General features: G+C 33.4%; 1 protein-coding gene across 5 annotated transcripts in view; it reads left to right on the forward strand.

Moving 5' to 3' along the window:
- The window catches only part of Cdh18 (cadherin 18), a 467108-nt gene extending 462022 nt beyond the window's left edge, over positions 1-5086 (forward strand). For 3 of the 5 annotated variants that reach the window (XM_074077698.1, XM_074077699.1, XM_074077702.1), the window contains one exon: positions 2731-5086. In XM_074077698.1, coding sequence (XP_073933799.1) covers positions 2731-3221 — 491 coding nt within the window. In that variant the 3' untranslated portion in view covers positions 3222-5086. The remainder of the gene's footprint in view (positions 1-2730) is intronic. The other 2 variants (XM_074077700.1, XM_074077701.1) reach the window with 1 other exon arrangement.
- Positions 5087-17838: the final 12752 nt, after the last annotated feature.

The raw sequence follows: 17838 nt of genomic DNA on the forward strand, positions 1-17838 counted from the left end.
GTATTCTAATATTCTCAGAAAGAATGTGGAGTTTGGAATTATCGTAACAAGGAATTGATTCTGAAATATACTTAAATACTTTTTTTAAAAAGGTTATTCTCATGAGGATTCACAACACAAACCCACACCCACTTTCACAGTGATTAATGTTTTGTTCATCTAAGAAAGATCCTCTGTGGAATACCTACTTTGTATCAAATGCTAAACAACCATAGATGAAAGCAATTAATCAAGAACACATCATATCATCCAGTGTTAGTATTTTCTGAGTTGATTTGAATTTGCCTTAGCTTAAGAGATTTATGTCCACGTACACCCAGATGTGCTGATGTAATTATAAACAGTACCGCTTTTTACTTTTAAAATTGTGAATGTTTTGTAGTTGTTTATATATTGATCCTTATACTAGACCGACATGTAACAACTGTAGGAATCACTAGTTAATCTCCAATAATTAATCTTGGAAAACAGATTTAAAATTAAAACATTGAAAGTTCAAACTAGTACCTATTTTTGGATAAATACATATCTGTAATATTTTGTTAACATTTGAAGAATAAATAAATATAAGCCACTATTATAAAAACAAAGAATTAGCCCCATACTTCATTGTACAAATCCAATACACATACAAGAATTGAAACACTGTATTAGTGTTAGCACAGGATAGAAATTACCTCCATACTTCTATAACAGTACTTGTTACATTTTCCTATTATGAATGGGTATAAATTTCCTTGACATCAACCACTAACCAATCCAAGATAAAGAAAAATAACTTGATTTATTAATGAATAGGAGAAATTTCACTCTAATAAATAATCTGTAGAAATAGATCAATCTAGTACAGTCTCTTCACTCAATCATAATGATGGCCACAGATGCATAGTGCATAATAAATTAAACCTCTGAATAGACTTACTTGAAGATTTTGTTTGGGGATTTGAAGTAGAAGTTGGGAGATGGAGTTATATTGAAATACACAGGGGGTATTAAATATATAAGATTGCATTTACCAAGTTATTTTTCACAAAATAAAAGAATTATTAGTTGAAATTTACATATAAAAATGTTTGTCAGTGTCATACTACATCCTCCTGTACAACTATTAATTGTAATATTAAAAAAGAAAGAAAAAAGTTTGTCAGATAAAATAAAATATACCCAGTTAAATGTGAATTTCAGATAAAAATTTGCATAGGTGTTTATGTGTATATGTGACATAAATATGTCACATGCAATAATAAAATACCTGGGCATACAGGTTCATATATATGCAGTAACTTTATATGTATGCGTATAAATTCCAAATACCATACAAGATGTATACATATAAATTTGGGTTTATCTCCTCATATTCATATTTAATTCAATGACTTGCTTTTGTTTGATATATCTACCAACATGAGATATCAGCTGAAAATACTTCCTTAATTATTATAATGTAAAGAATGTTTAACATGTTAATGAACATCATAAATACATTTTAATGTCTATCATATTAGTTGTGCGAGAAGAGAACAGTTAGTCTGTAGGGCTATAGTAAACTATATTAACTCTAATGACAGCCTATACAAAAGTTAATGTGACATAATTCTTTCCACTTGGTAAAAGTTTAGTACCTAAAAAAAAATGATTTAAAATACTGAAAATGTTGTAGTAAAGTGCCCAAAACTCATTTCTATGAACTTGTCTGGTGATTGTTACATTATGGTAATAATAACTAATTCATTGTATGTGGCAAAATCTACCTTAAATCATAGTCTAACTGGTCACTCAATCTGTTATCATATATGCATATATATTTATAATTATATATGTAGAGTATATACAAACTGTTTATATGCACAGTGTATGTGTATACATACACACATATTGAACTAATGTACTAGAAATATTTTCTTTGGTGTGAGAGGTCATAAATTATGTTCCCACTTCTTATGACCAAATTATTCCATCTTAGGTATTTCTGTGCCCTATCCTGAATTTCACCTTCTTTTCTTTTATAATTGAGAAGAGACACTATGAGGATTAAATACATTAGTTGTATGAAGTACATTCACACAATTTCTATGTGAATGTATTATTTACAAATAAAATAATTTTTTACAGTGTTATAGACAATGCAATTATGAGTACATGTGTTAATATATTTCAAAAAATAATGCACCAAAGATATGAACCACATACAATATCCCTATTTGCATGTTCTACAAAGTGCAAAACATTAAAAGGTTTAAGGTCAAAGATCCTTCTTCCAAATTTTACAGAAATTTGATAAAACTGTCTTTAATGTGTCTACATATAATGACTAAGTGTCTATAGATAGACCAATGCACTATTTTCTTTTTCCAGTCAAAGTTTCATATTGCTTGTCCATAATCTTTTTTTGTCACATTAAACACTGAATAGTTGCACTGCAATGTGAGGCAAGAAATGTAAGCCTGCCAAATGAGAATATTATGGTGTTCTTCAGAAGATCAGTGACTCATAATGTCTCATAGGGGTAATCATTTTTTATATTCTTAGAAGCATTAAATATCTTGCAGTTATATGCCTCAGGCATTGAAATATCTTGCAGTTATTCAGAGAGTGCACAGATGAAAGTTGTACTACAATGCAGGCTTGATTCTGGAGTTCTGGGGACAGAGAATAGAAATTGCTGATGTCAAATCTCTAAGAATTTTCTTTTTTTTCCTAATTCTTCACCCTCCTTTCATTTTTCTTCAGCAATTGTCATACTTTTTATCACCCTGAGGCGCAGCAAAAAGGAGCCCTTGATCATTTCAGAGGAGGATGTGCGAGAGAACGTGGTAACCTATGATGACGAGGGAGGCGGAGAGGAGGACACGGAGGCCTTTGACATTACAGCCTTGAGGAATCCTTCTGCTGCTGAAGAACTCAAATACCGACGGGATATCCGACCTGAAGTGAAGCTCACACCTAGACACCAGACATTGTCTGCCCTGGAAAGCATCGATGTTCAGGAATTTATTAAGCAAAGACTAGCAGAAGCAGACCTAGACCCCAGTGTGCCCCCCTATGACTCTCTCCAGACATATGCCTATGAGGGTCAGAGATCAGAAGCTGGGTCTATCAGCTCATTGGATTCAGCAACAACACAATCAGACCAGGATTATCACTACCTTGGAGACTGGGGACCTGAGTTTAAAAAGTTAGCTGAACTCTATGGAGAAAAAGAATCTGAAAGAACAACTTAGGGATCAATTCCTACATGTTTGTAGAATTTGCTTCCTGAGCAAGTGGAGATATGACCTCAACAATGACCAGGAAGAAGTGTGAAACAGTACTTGGACCTGAGCAAGCTGTACACAGCTCCTGTAGAAACAAGTGCCCTTTCTATGATCAAAACTGGGTTATTTAATTGGAAGTCAAATATATATATATATATAAAGAAAAAGCTATTGTTCCTTGTGTATATTTTCAATTGCTCAATAAAGTCTGTGGTACTGTTTAATTAAGAATTCCTGAAATAAGCCAAACAATGAATATTTGTTTCAATATTTTGTGATTTTCCCCATATTAAAACTAAACAAAGAGGCTTAAACCCACAATTATGACTCACAGGGGTGGTACACGGCAAAACCTAACTTGTGACTGCTTTTTCCACTTTTCTGGGTGGACTCCTGTGACCCACACTGTATTCTGACAGATCACATTAGCCTCCTCCAGCGTTTAAAGTACATGAGGCATTCCCGGTCACAGGCTGCCCTGTCATGGTCTTGTACATGCCATCTCCCTTGCCCTCCCCAGTCTTTCTTCCATGCAAAGTTGATGGAGCATGGGGATTTGCTGCCTGCACTGTAATGTATGCAACTTTGGTGCACCACTTGTGTGCACTATTAGGAATATGAGACAAATGTCTCTGCTCTGCCCATCCCTTATTTAAACAGGAGACCTGCACCCCTTTTTAAATGGGTAGAATGAATGACTGAAGGCATTCTCCAAAAATCCGATGTCAGGGAAAATTTTAATTTTAAAAGTAGTTACAAATCTTATCCTGTCCAAAACATTGAGGAAATTTCTACTTCTTTCCTGTGGTTTTAGTGCATTTATACCAGTGATTTTTATTATTTCTGTGCATAAATTAGTTGTCAAAAGTTAATGATGACTGGTTTATACTTCAAGTCCAATTCACTGGATTTCATCATAGGCAGTTATCAAAAATATGTACCTCCCACACCATCACCTTGTAATCTGAAAAGACTGCTCTGCAATTTGCATAACACTTCATAGCTTTATTCTTCACACAGATTCTGTCTGATTAGTCCTTACATATTTAGTGTGCAGGGTGATGCTCAAAAAATAGACTCATTCTTGTCCTCAGATACAACCCTGAAAGTCTCTGAGTGTCAAAGTCCAAAACTGCAAAGCAGAAATGGAAAGGGGGACTTCCCAGCCTACCTCACAGGGTTGTTGTGAGGGTCAAATAAGCATCTGTAAAAGCACTTTGACAACTGAAAAGTATTTGCTGCTTTAGGCCTGCAGACACAATCTAATTTTCTAATTACATTAGCTTATAAGTATATATTTACATACATTTTGCATAAACATTATATTATCATGGGAGAATTTCATGAAACATTTAACAGTGAAGCTGCTGTTCAAATATTTAATGCACAAGTCTAATTATTTTAATATTTGCTGAAACAATCTAATTTTCATACTATTTCCAGAGGCTTTTTTCCCAAATTGTTTCAAATAATATTTTATTTTTGTTGTTATTGGACTTGAAGTAAAACATTAGAAAATAATGGTCTTAAATTCCAAAAAAGGACCTCATTTATTTATTTCTGGTTAATTGTAATTTTTAAATCCATGAAATAGGAAATACTTGAAGGATATTTTTCCTTTACTCTTTAAATTTATCATAATGTAGTGTCCCCAAACATTTTATGACATTTTCTGTCTGACGCTACCCATGTGCAAAAATTTGCCTCTGTTTGCAACTGCCCTGTGCTAACATATTACAGTTATGAGGTATGGGAAGTAAGTTTAATTGGAATAATTCTCAATTTGTGTTTTAAGCCTGAGGAATAAAGTATAATTTAAGCTTTTTACAACATTTTAGCTTTCCAAATGCGGCTTTATCATTTTTTACATCATAGTGGTGTGCATTCCGGTGTAAAGCTAAATCAAAAGACACACTAAGAGGTTTGGGAGCAGCCTCTAAATACACTTACTCTGACTTTGCTAATGTGGACGACATTTACCCCGAATGTAGTGCAATCCCTGGAGAACTACTGTGAATTCTGAAGCTAACTTTCCTATGTTGAGAGAACCAGGAATGATCAGGGGCTAGAAATCCATTAGGCTTTTGGATTTAGATTTTGGATAAGCATTTCATGACTTTAAAAAAAAATATTGATCTGGTAACATTACAGTTGAGGATTTGAAAAATGAAAATGTGTGTATCCATTTAATCATTTTTCTAAAAGTCAGTCTCTGAATGGTTCTGAGTACTGAAATATTTACAATTTTGTAGAGCTCATCATTCCACACCCATAACTTTAATTATACATTATGATAACACATCACTTGTAAGATCCTAATACTAATTATAAATATGAAGGCAAAATGGGGCTTCTATAGTCTTTGAATGTTTCCATGCTGATTTGTTTTAAATTTTGTTCACAAAAGTATTCCAAGTACTATTTTATACAGACTTTGAGTTTCAAAGTTTAGTCAATTATTTAATTATTGTAAATACAGATTGGGTCTCATACTTCTTCTATTATATGAGTCAAGAAAATAGTGACATATACATGCTTTGTAAATTGAGCAGTCCATTAACACTCAATTCCTAAATTTAAAATCTCCAATAGGTCATTGCCGAAGAAAGTTTTAGCTGAGTTTTGAAATTCAACTTTATGCAAAACCCTTGTGTTTCCACTAACCACAAATAATAAGCTATAGATTGACATGTTTCCAATGTATCTCAGCACATTTTGGAAGCTTTAGGTGATAGTTACAAATAGAAATAAAATATTGCTTTGAAATAAATTTATAATAAAATTATTTTCAGACACATTCTTACAAAACGTGGCTGCTAATTAAAGGAAATAGCATTAGTGTGATAATATTTATTTTCAAGATGCTTCCTGGCAGCATTTGATAATTTCAAATGTTCTTTGTTCAAACACTGAAAAATTAATAAATTTTTCACAACCTCTAAAGACCTACTATCAGAAAATCTTCCTATTGAAAATTTGCACAAAGACAGATTAAATGAAGAGGTAAGGAAACTAATACTGAGCTGAGGTTCTACAGAGGTAAATTGTAACTTTCCTATAATATGGTACCAGGAAGAATTGCTATGTTTAAAAATATAGATACATGAGTGCACACACACACACACACACACACACATCTTCTTGAAGAATAGTTGGAGAGGAAAAGAATGTTCAGAACAGAGACTCAGATGTGGATGCTATCCATATATGTGATGAATATAAATTTATCATGGAAGGTTCGCTATTAACTGATAAGTCACAATGAAATTGTTCAGATGCATCCTAAAGACTAACTTTTAGTAATGTCAATTCAGAGCTAATTCACAGATATAGCAACAAAGAGTTATAAATTATAAACAGTGATCAAATTATCATATAGAAATAAACCAAAATTCTGGAAATGATAACTTAGTGGGCAGTCTACAGCTAGTGAATACTAACAGGTGCTATGACTTTGGTACTTAATGCACTGCCATTTATGTAGAAACTTGCACAGAAAAAGGGAAATGTAGTGAACTTGTTATTTTCAGCATTGCACAAAGGTTATTGCACAATTGTTTGTTGTCTTCTTTGATCTTATACACCTGTACATATAAGTTTGATTTGACATCTACTTTTCAATTAAGCAAAATATAGGATAAACAAACAATGATTCAGTTAAACTCATTTCAGAGCAACCAAGAGGCAGCAGTTAATTAAAGAAGGTACTGGACTATGCTTTAATCCCATACTTTTGGAGATTGCTCTGTCTCTCGAAGTGGAAAGGCTTTGGTCAGTTATTTGATAAATTGGAGCACTAGAACTGATTACTCTCAAAAAAGGAAGAGTCCCATGTTTTAAGTTCAACTTGTGCTCAGGTTTGCAAGCATGTTACCCAACTGAGTTATTTGACTTTCAGCTTGAAGAACAGAACCTATGTCATTGCATGTATCCTGAGAAATGTATGACTTAGATTTAATGTCAATTTCTTGTAAATGTCTCTTTCTCTCTATATATACATATATACACACATATATAAATATATACATATATCATCCTTCAGGATTATGTACAAATTAAATATTATCTGGAGGAAACAAAATCACATGAACCTTTATTATCTACCTCATCTGCAAAAGTTAAACCTTTGTTTGTCATTTTTTTAAATTCGGAAATCTCATCAATCATACAGCCAAAAGAAACTCACAACTGTTTGAAGATGACTATCCCAGAGCCAAATCACAATTTTAAAATTTCTAGATACATAATTTTAAAGTGGAAATATTTAATGTAATATTTTTATAACATATAAAGACAATTTCTTGCTCTGGCTTTTGCATTGAAGGATGTTAATGAAGTAGATATTTTTTAATAAATGAAGAAATCAGAGAAATGATACTTTTTTCTTTGAGGCATTCATGAGCAAAGTTAGAGAAAAGTTCTTACTATCGTGGAGAATGGTTACATGTGTCCACTTTTCTGAGTTAATAGATATGAAGAATTTTTGCTTTTCAGTATTGCAGAGACATATAAACTTTAGTGATCACTCCTTTCAAACTCTAAGGTGAAAGTTAATGGAGAAAATGAGTTCTCAGGGAGGCTTGAAATTATATCCTCTAAGGAAGACAGATGTCATGGATTATAGAGAGTGCATCTGAAGTTTTAGTTTTATTACAGAAAATAGGAACTTTTCAAATAAGAAAATGGGACATGATAGTTATTGCTACATTAATAATTTCATCAATAAATTTTTCTTATACAAAAACTATCAAATTCTTACTCTAAATTATGTGTTGGCATTTTTAAAGTGTCATAACAAATACTTTATTTTGAAGGAGAAATTAATAATCCAACATTTCTTCATTAAGTTATTGTAAACATACATAACATGAACATAATATTTCAGGCAAAAAGAGGTTTAAAAAATAATTGCTGGTGATATTTTGTCAACATCAATGTAAGTAGAGTCTCTTGAGAACTAAGAACTGCATATAAAAAGCTGCAGGCAATCAAATATAAAACAGAATGGTAAATGCTCTAATGGAGGTCCAAAGCAATATTATTAGTGGTCTTGGGACTACAGTAAAATTGGGTTAAAAATGTGCAAAATTTGAAGTATTCTGTAGGATGGGTCCATGGTGCAAATGTTAAAAGAATGCAGAGTGTGGTAGAAACTAATGGGGCAGGTTGAGCGCATGTCCAAAAGTAAATTACTCTATGAGGACCCGAGAACTCACTGAGAGACATAATGATGATGGATTAGAGTTCAGATGATTGAATGGAACTTCTACTTGTGACAGCGTTATTAAGTTTATTTTATGCCAAAGAGGAAAGTGATCATAGTTGGACCTCTCTTTTAGGAAAGTTCATCTTTTCTTAACAGCTATCAGTTGCTAAAGAGGTATTAGAAGAAAATTCTAGAGATATGTGTACCTATGTAGAAATTATTAGACGATTATAATTCTTTCCAGAAAGAGTTAGTTATCTATTTTAGGAATAAATCCTGGGGAATTTAAAAAATTTCACAGGCAATGTACATGACAGAGTTGATTGTTGGAATGATGAATTTTTCATTATTATATTTATCCTAGTCACAAGGAAATTATGACAGGAGACATACTTTTAAGAAGAAAACTTATTAACACAAATTTGTTCTTAGCTGGGTAAGTGTGTATATAATCTACAATCATTGTTTGAACCAAAAAATAATTTTGAACTACAAATTTCAAAAAACAAAGACCAAATTGCTTCCTTATTATAACTGCATCAGCTATTTTAATGATTTATTGTAATACTTAATAACAAAAGATATTACATACCCTAGTTATTTATTATATCATAATTTGAATTTGATTTATTTTCAAAAAGTGGCCATGATGTAAAATGAAGATTCAATAATCTGTCAATATGACTGGTAGACAGCCTGAAATCCCTACATTTATATTTTTGGCTTCTCAGTTTTTCTTTGATCATATCTACTTATACAATCATTGAGAAATTATGCCTGAGAAATTTCTATATTTCATGCATTGTTCATAACAAATTCATGAAAATGCTTTTCAGAAGTAGAAAGTAGCTATATTGTTTTCTGAGTTTTGATTTCAACACATTTTCTCCCCCTTTGTCACTAACCACACTATTAAAGAAATGCATTCAGAAAAGTGCCCTGAGACAGTCACTTTGCTGTGAGCCTGAAGTGTTATTCCACATTGTGATTGGTTATACAACACTTGTAGCACTGTACATTTCCAGTCTTTTAACTATATCTGGGGGGAGATTTATACTTTTCATATGAAATATATTTAAAATAATTTTAATGATTCATTTCACATGCTATTGAAATTGTATCTGAAACAAAAATTGTGCTTAACTCTTTTCATAGCATTTTCAATAACATGTCTCAGGAGTTTATAATCACAAATTTAAAAAATAAGTTTAATTTTTTTCAGTACCCTTCTTACTGAAAAGGAAAAACACAGAAAACCATTTTTCCTAAAAGGTGAAGTAATATTGCATAAGTATGGCAATGTCCATTACAGGAGAGATATTTCTTCTTTCCAATTGAAGATAAGCTTCAACACATTGATCCCACAATGATAAGCAAATGTCAACTGGTATAATAAAAGAGTTGTTTTAATTATCTCTGTTAGTTTTGGTCTTAGTATACAATGCTTATGATTTTTCTAATTTCTACTCAGTAGAATTTTTCTCAGAATATGATTTCCAAGGGCTGGAAAGAAGCCTGGATTCTCCTCCGCCTCCCACCAACATCCATCATTACTTTTTTCCCCACGTTCAGTCTTACTTTGGTCAACATTATCACTTATTTTTAGCTCTGTCAGTATCAATGTGAGACAATGAGTGAAGATAGGAAGTTGAAATGATTTAATAGAACAAATAGTTTGAAAAGTCCAGGTGGCAACTCAGTTTTCTTTATTCCCAATTAGGATCTTGAATCAAAATTTGGCATAACTAAAAGAATTTCACTATGACTGAGTTTATGGGTTTGAAGGGAAAGAAGAGGCTTGGAATCTGGGCTTAGGAAAGTATACATGTCAGTTTAAACTTTATTGAATTCCCTTTTAATTTAAACTAGAAATGATATTTTTACATGTATCACTTAAGGTTGTTATGAAAACCAGACATGCTCACTTGAGCAAACACAGAAAAAAGGGTAAACATCTTGACAAACTGAATAGTCTTATTAATATAACTTCTTTATTGCTCCCTCAATCATCCCTAACTTCTAACCTCAGAAAATTGTGAATTCGATTATATTTTACAAGTAATAAAGTCTGTGAAAATTTTCACATAGACTAACATTTTCTCTCTAAACAATGTAGGAAAAAGAGCCATCTATTATTTACTCACTTGATTCTTTCTTATACTCTCCTGAGGAAAAAGAAAGTCATGATTTCAACCATTAAACATCATGTATGGGGGATTTCCTTCATTCCTTTAGTACAGAAAGATCTAAATATAAAAGTAGTAAGTTAGAAAAGTAATGAATTAGAACTACATTATGAATTATACTTATTCTTCACCTATTTCCTCTACTTTTAGAATATTTATAAAAATAAGTATCACTTCTCAATATAATTACTAAAATGCAAATGAAGTCATTCTTTGATTTTTTTGGTTTTTTAGAAAAAATTTAAATGCATTAAGAATATTTGGAAGCATATAAGAAACTTTTAAAAATTTAAAGGAAACCATCAGGTGCCTGTGGCTCCTGCTTGCAATCCTAGATAATTGGGAGGCTGAGATCTAGGGTATAGTAGGTTCAGGACCGCCTCGGCGAAAACGTTAGGAGAGTCCATGTCAATGTGAAAAAACTGGGCATAGTTGTGTGTACCTGCTATCTCAAAAGCAACAAGAACCTAAAAATGGGAAGATTGTGGTCTGGGCCATCTTGGGCAAAAATAGGACCTTATCTCAAAAGTAACTAACCAACCAAACAAAAAAAGCAGGAGCTTTAGCTCAGGCAGTGGAGCACCTGTTTAGCAAGCATGAAACCCTGAGTTCAAACTGCAGTACAAAAACTCATGAGCACAGGTTGAAATATATTTTTCATGATAAGGTAACATACGTGTACAACATTATTTGAGTCTAGACTTATATTTTGGCTTTTAAATGTTTCATGAGCATCAATTTTTTAATGTTTTTTTATTGTTGTGTTGGGTGTGGGTATATTATAGCATTTATAAAGATTCTTACAATGTATCAAATATATCATACTTGAATACCCCCTTCTATTTCTGTCCTCCATTCTTCCTCCCCTGATTCCTGGAACAGTTTAAGCAGGCATCATTTTTTCATTTACATACATGTGTATACATTGTTTGTACCACATTCATCCTGCTACCCCTTTCCTTTCCACCTTCCCCCCTCACCAGTGCCAATACCCCTCCTGCCTCAGAACCTGTTCTGCACAGTTCTTTGATTTTGTAAAAAAAAAATAATAATAAAAGATAAAACAAGAAACATGATGTTTTGCTAGTTTGAGATAAACTAGGGAGTTTCCTTGTTTTGTTCCCATGCATATGTGTATTATAGCTCCAGTTGATTAATCACTCTCTCTTCACTCCTCCCCAACCTGCTTCCCATGGTGGCCAGGCCAGTTTAAAATTTCTATATTCACTCCTGTACAGTGATCACATCAACCTCATTCAAGTTTTTGTTTCCTTGCCTTTCCCTATTCCTCCCTTCCATAGCCTCCCCTTAGTGTGACCCATGTCCCTTAATATTGCTGCATTTCTTTTAGGTCTATATCTGCAAATGATGAAGAAGATGGGACTCTTGGCTTTCTGAGCCAGGCTAACTTCACTTAAGATTATATTCTCCAATTCTATCCATTTTCAGATGAATGACAAAATTTCATTCTTCTTTCTGTTGAAGTAAAATTCTATCATGTATAAATACCACATTTTCTTAATCCATTTGTCAGTAGTGGGGCATCTTGATTGTTTCCATAGTTTAGCTATTATGTACAGTGCTGCAATAAACATGGTCTTGCAGGTGATTTTGCTGTAATCTGACCCATGTTCCTTCAGATATATCCCAAGGAGTGGTATTGCTGAATTGTATGGCAGATCTATTTCTAGTTTTTTATTGTTTATTTATTTATTCATATGTGTATACATTGTTTGGGCCATTTCTCTTCCCTCTCCTCGCCGCCATCCCCTCCCCCAAAAACTCACTTGCAGGCAGACATGTTCTGCCCTCTTCTCTGATTTTGTTGAAGAGAAAATAAGACATAGAGTTTTTGTTAGTTTGAGATAAAGATACCTATTCAGACAGATTCCTAACTTTGCTTCCATCACATGTGTGTTACAACCCAAGTTAGTTCATCTCTACCAGACCTCTTCACTAGTTGCTGGTCACCTTCCAATAGTAGTCTCTACCAGTTTAAGATTACTTTACTAGCTCATCTACAGTGGGTACATCAAACACTTTCAAGTTTTAGGTTTCCTTCCCTTTCCCTATTCCTATACGTGTTCTCCCCTTAGCCTGTGACCCATATCTAATAATATTACTGCATTTGTTTTAGGTCGGTAATCCACATATGAAAGAAAACATGAGTTTTGGCCTTCTGAGCCTGGCTTACTTTGCTTAAGATGATGTTCTTCAGTTCCATCCATTTACTTGTGAATGACAAAATTTCATTCTTCTTTGTGGCTGAGTAAAATTCCATTGTGTATAGATACCACATTTTCTTAATCCATTCATCAGTAGTGGTGCATCTTGGCTTTTTCCATAACTTAGCCATTGAGAATAGCAATGCAATAAGCATGGGTGTGCAGGGGCCTCTGAAGTAATCTGAGTCGCATTCTTTTGGGTATATCCCTAGGAGTGGATTACTGGATCATATGGCAAATCTATGTTTAGATTTTTAAGAAGCATCCATATTGTTTTCCAAAGTGATTGTACTAGCTTACATTCCCACCAGAAGTGTATGAGGATTCCTTCCCCCCACCAACATTTGTTGTTGGTGGTGTTCTTGATGATAGCTATTCATTCTAACAGGTATGAGGTGGAATCTTAGTGTGGTTTTGCTTTGCATTTCCTTTATGGCCTGGGATGTTGAGCATATTTTTAATGTGTTTTTTTGGCTGTTTGGATTTCTTCCTTTAAAAATGTTCTCTTTAGTTCAGTTGCCCATTTCTTTATTGGTTCATTGATTTGGTGGGAGTTTAGTATTTTGAGCTCCCTGAATATTCTGATTATGGTCCTTTGTCTGCAAATATTTTCTCCCACTTTGTGCATGGTCTCTTTAGTTTAGAGACCATTTCTGTTGTTGTGCAGAAGCTTTTTAATTTCATGTAGTCCCATTTGCCTGTCCTTTCTCTTAGTTGCTAGGCTGCTGGAATTCTATTGAGGAATTCTTTGCCTATATCTATTGCTTCCAGAGTATTCCCTGCTCTTTCCTGTACTAACTGCAGAGTTTTGGGTCTGACATTAAAGTCCTTAATCCACACTGAGTTGATACTAGAACAGGTTAATAGGTATGGATCTAGTTTCAGTTTTCTACAGGCAGATAACCACTTTTCCCAGCAACATTTGTTGAAGAGCCTATCTATTCTCCCTCTTTTGTTTTTGGTGATTTTTTCAAAAATTAGGTGGGCATAGCTTTGTGAATTCATATCCAGGTCATCTATTCTGTTCCACTGGTCTTCATACCTGTTTTTGTGCCAGTACTGAGTTGTTTTTGTTGCTATGGCTCTGTAATATAGTTTGAAGTCCCATACTGTGATACCTCCAGCATTGCTCTTTTTGCTGAGTATTACCTTGGCTATTGGTGGTCTCTTGTGTTTCCAAATAAACTTTTGGGTATATTTTTCAACATCTGTTACGAATGTCATTGGGATTTTGATGGGAATTGCATTGAACATATGGATTGCTTTTGGTAGTATAGCCATTTTTACTATGTCGATTTACTATGTGAGCATGCGAGATCCCATGAGGGGTTGATAAATGAGCAGTCGCCAGCCCCTCCTACTCACAGGGCAAGCCTGTGAGTTAGAAAGGAGCTCTTGATGATACTGTCAGTTTCAGCTTGCTCCTGGTTTTTCCAATGCAGTGAAGTGCCTGGCTTTTCCCACAGCAGCTTCTGAGTTGCCCCTCCCCACAAGGGCTTTTTTAGCTCTGCTCTCTGTCTCTTTCTCCCCAGGCATAGGGGAAATAGTCCCTTTGTGTATTTACCTACCAGTTTTGTTCTGAGGGGGTACAATCAGCTCCTCAGCTGTGCTAGAATATGAAGTGTGTTGCAAACACTGTATTGCACTAACCTGGCAGGTTAGTAGATTCGCTTGGTTGAAAAGGAATCAGCTACAGGAAGGTGCAGGAAAGTGACAGATGTTTTGTGTTCACTTAAGTTTGGTGGGCCCTGCTCTTCCCAAATGCGCAGCAGCTCTCTTTCTGTGGTTCTCTGTCATGTTATTATTGGCAAGTTTGCAAACAGTCTAAGGTGGAGAGAGATCTGGGCTGGCAGGATGCAGTCGGAGGTTCTGTATCTGCGTGTATTGTGGTTAGTCCAAGTATTCCCAGATGCTTTCAGGTCTCTTCAGTTCTCTGGATTTTGTTTTAGCTTTGTGACTCAGGTAGGAGAGAAACAACAGAGAAAGAAAAAAGAAAAGTTAAAAAAAACAGGTAGCAGATTGACAGGGCTATCTGATCCTGATGCCAACTGTTCTCAGCTGGCAAACAGACAGGCATGCCCAGCTGTTATGTGCTTTAAAAAGTTAATTTAATGGTTGCTCAAAATTATTATGTGTCCCCTCTTTGTTGGCAGTATCTTGATTGGCAGAAAAAAGTGATACTCTATCCTTGCTGCTATGAAAATCTGGAGTTATTGCTTAAAATCATGCAGGTCAAGGTACTAGGGTCCATCAGCTCTCTGCCATCTTGATTTCTCCTGAGTCTATCTTTAATGAAATAAATATGCTCAATTTGTGTAGGCATTGAACAAAATAAAAATGATTTACTTATAGTCTATCTCTGCCTACTTAACAAGAAAATTTCCTATTCTCCATCTAGAAAGAGAAAACATTTTCAAAGTACATAGCTTCCCCTTGAGGAAGTTAACATCAATACATTAAAATAGTCTACTTTGACTAAAACACTTCAAACCAGAAATTATTGAAATAAAAGTTCATTTTGAAGAAATCTGTTTTCCTATATGTCCCAACCATGTACCTGTCCCTTTCTTTTAAATCACAGCTTAATTTACTTCATCAGGGAAAAGGTGGAAATCACCATGTAAGGAAAATAATAGAATTGTACATTTCCCTACAAAATGTGATTTTGTTTTAATAACAATTTTGTCTTAATAACTCTTCATGGATACCACTGTTTTACTTCACCAGCATGCTCTGTCTGTTACTTCAAGAACTGTTCTCTAAAAATTTTATTCCCCAAGAAAACCAATAAAGAAATTCAGGAAAAGTATATAGAAAAACAACAATATTGGTAAAGTTGTGGGTTTTTTTAAAAGAATTATTCCCTGGTATATAACTCACAGATCTTTGTCAGTAATTGTATTGGACTAGCAGCCCAATCAGGTTAAACTTCATGTTTCAAAGTAAATACTGAATATAGTGAACTTTTAATCCACTAAATAAAAATTTTGACAGTATTATTTACCATAGATCACAATGAATACATTGGAAGAGAAATAAAAAAGAATGGGCTTTAAAAAATTCTGTGGATTATTAGAAGAAGGATTGAGCCAGGGTTATAGAGAAGGTTAAAGTACATGATAGTGGAGGTGACACAGAGCATCTGTAAGCAGCAAGATAGGCCCAAAACCAAGGATTTCATTTGGTTAGTTATAATTTCAATTAAGAACACAACCCTACCACTGTGCGTTAGAACAGACCAAAGCCAGTTTGGCTAATCAAATGGGGGAAATGAGGGCAAAATACCAATAATTTGAAGATTAAAAATACTTTATGTCATCTAAATTATTTTTTGCTTTAGCAAATCATGACAAAATTACAAGTGGCTTTCATGGTTGGATAATATTGACAAAGCCTATGTATACTTGAAAACAAGAAAAAGGACTTAGGCTTCATCCCTTTTTCAGAAGTCTTGAGTGGTAAATTTTAAGGTAATGTCTAACTGTAGAACAGAAACTACCTGAATATAAAATGAAGGAAGACATTTTGGGCATCAAAATTAGATTATTCAAGGACGAATAAGTAGTAAATCAGTACACACGATTATAGTGGGTCTTGGGCCCAAATTACAGCTCCCAGTAGAAAAGATATTATGGCAAGCACAGTATTAACACTAGTCTACCAGTCCTATATGGTTCTGGGATGATGAATTGAATTCCTTTTGTTTTATTTGCCTTCATTAATTGATCTTTAGCAAGTATTTTAATTCAAATCTTAACTCATTCAAATTCATGTTTTCTTATTTTCTAATACTAGTCTTTCAGGATATAATTCTCCCATTTCACACATTTTTAATTGCTATTATTAATAAAATCTGAGATCACAGACAAGAGTTCATATCTCTGCAGTTTATCAAAATAGTTTATTTCTTATTAAACAAAGTCTAAATCAGTTTTTCTGCCTGATTCTGCCCAAGCATTTATCCATACATTCAGTCACCTTTGATTAAAATTTCTGACATATTCTAGGTCTCAGAGTCAAGAGCTAAACCTTCTGCACATAGTGGCCATCCTGAAAAAAAAAAGAAAAGAGTCAAATGCTTCTACTCAAATTCTATTTGGTGAAATCTGTCTCATAAAAATGCAGGAAGAAATGTGAAATGTCACTGCCATACAGCTTATTCCCAGCAATAAATTTTAATGAAAGCAAGAGCAAAATATTATGTAGATACAGGTCAATCTTTGTCATACACATATTGAAGATGTGTAAACTAAAACAACCAAGTTTTATTTTTAAACAATTTTATTCACAGTAGGATTTATTCCTTAAGAAAAGGAGCTATTTAAAACATTTTTAAGTTGCTAAACTTAAAATTTACATTAAATGTAAATACATTAATTTACATTTAATGTATTATGTGCTAATAATTAAGTCTGAATGATATCAATTTTTCAAATTTTTACATTTTGAATATATTGTTCATTCTTCAACTCTTCAGCCCATTTTTCTTTGAAAAATCAAGAAATATAAGAAATACATTAATATCCCCTACTCTGATGACATACTTTTAAATTTTTCTTCTAATTTTATCAACTATTTCCACGTATATTTTAATGTTATGCAACTTTTTAGTACTATGTTGGCTACAGGCTTGTTGTGTATACCTTTTATTATGTTGACATACATTCCTCCTATTCCTAGTTTCATCAGAACTTTTATGATGAAAAGATTATAAAGTTTGTCAAAGGTTTTTCTTCATCTATTCAGATGATCATGTGTTCTTTGTCTTTGCTTCTGTTAATATGCTGTATTACATTTAATGATTTGCAAATTTGACCCATCTGTGCATCACTGAGATGCAATTGACTCTATCATTGTGTATGATCTTTTTCAAATGTTGTTGAATTTTGTTTGCCAATATTTTATTGAGGTTTTTTGCATCTAAGTTCATTAAAGACAATTGGGTAATAATTCTAATTTTGTTGTGT

This window comes from Castor canadensis, chromosome 6 (genome assembly GCF_047511655.1).
Source record: "Castor canadensis chromosome 6, mCasCan1.hap1v2, whole genome shotgun sequence".
NCBI lineage: Eukaryota > Metazoa > Chordata > Mammalia > Rodentia > Castoridae > Castor > Castor canadensis.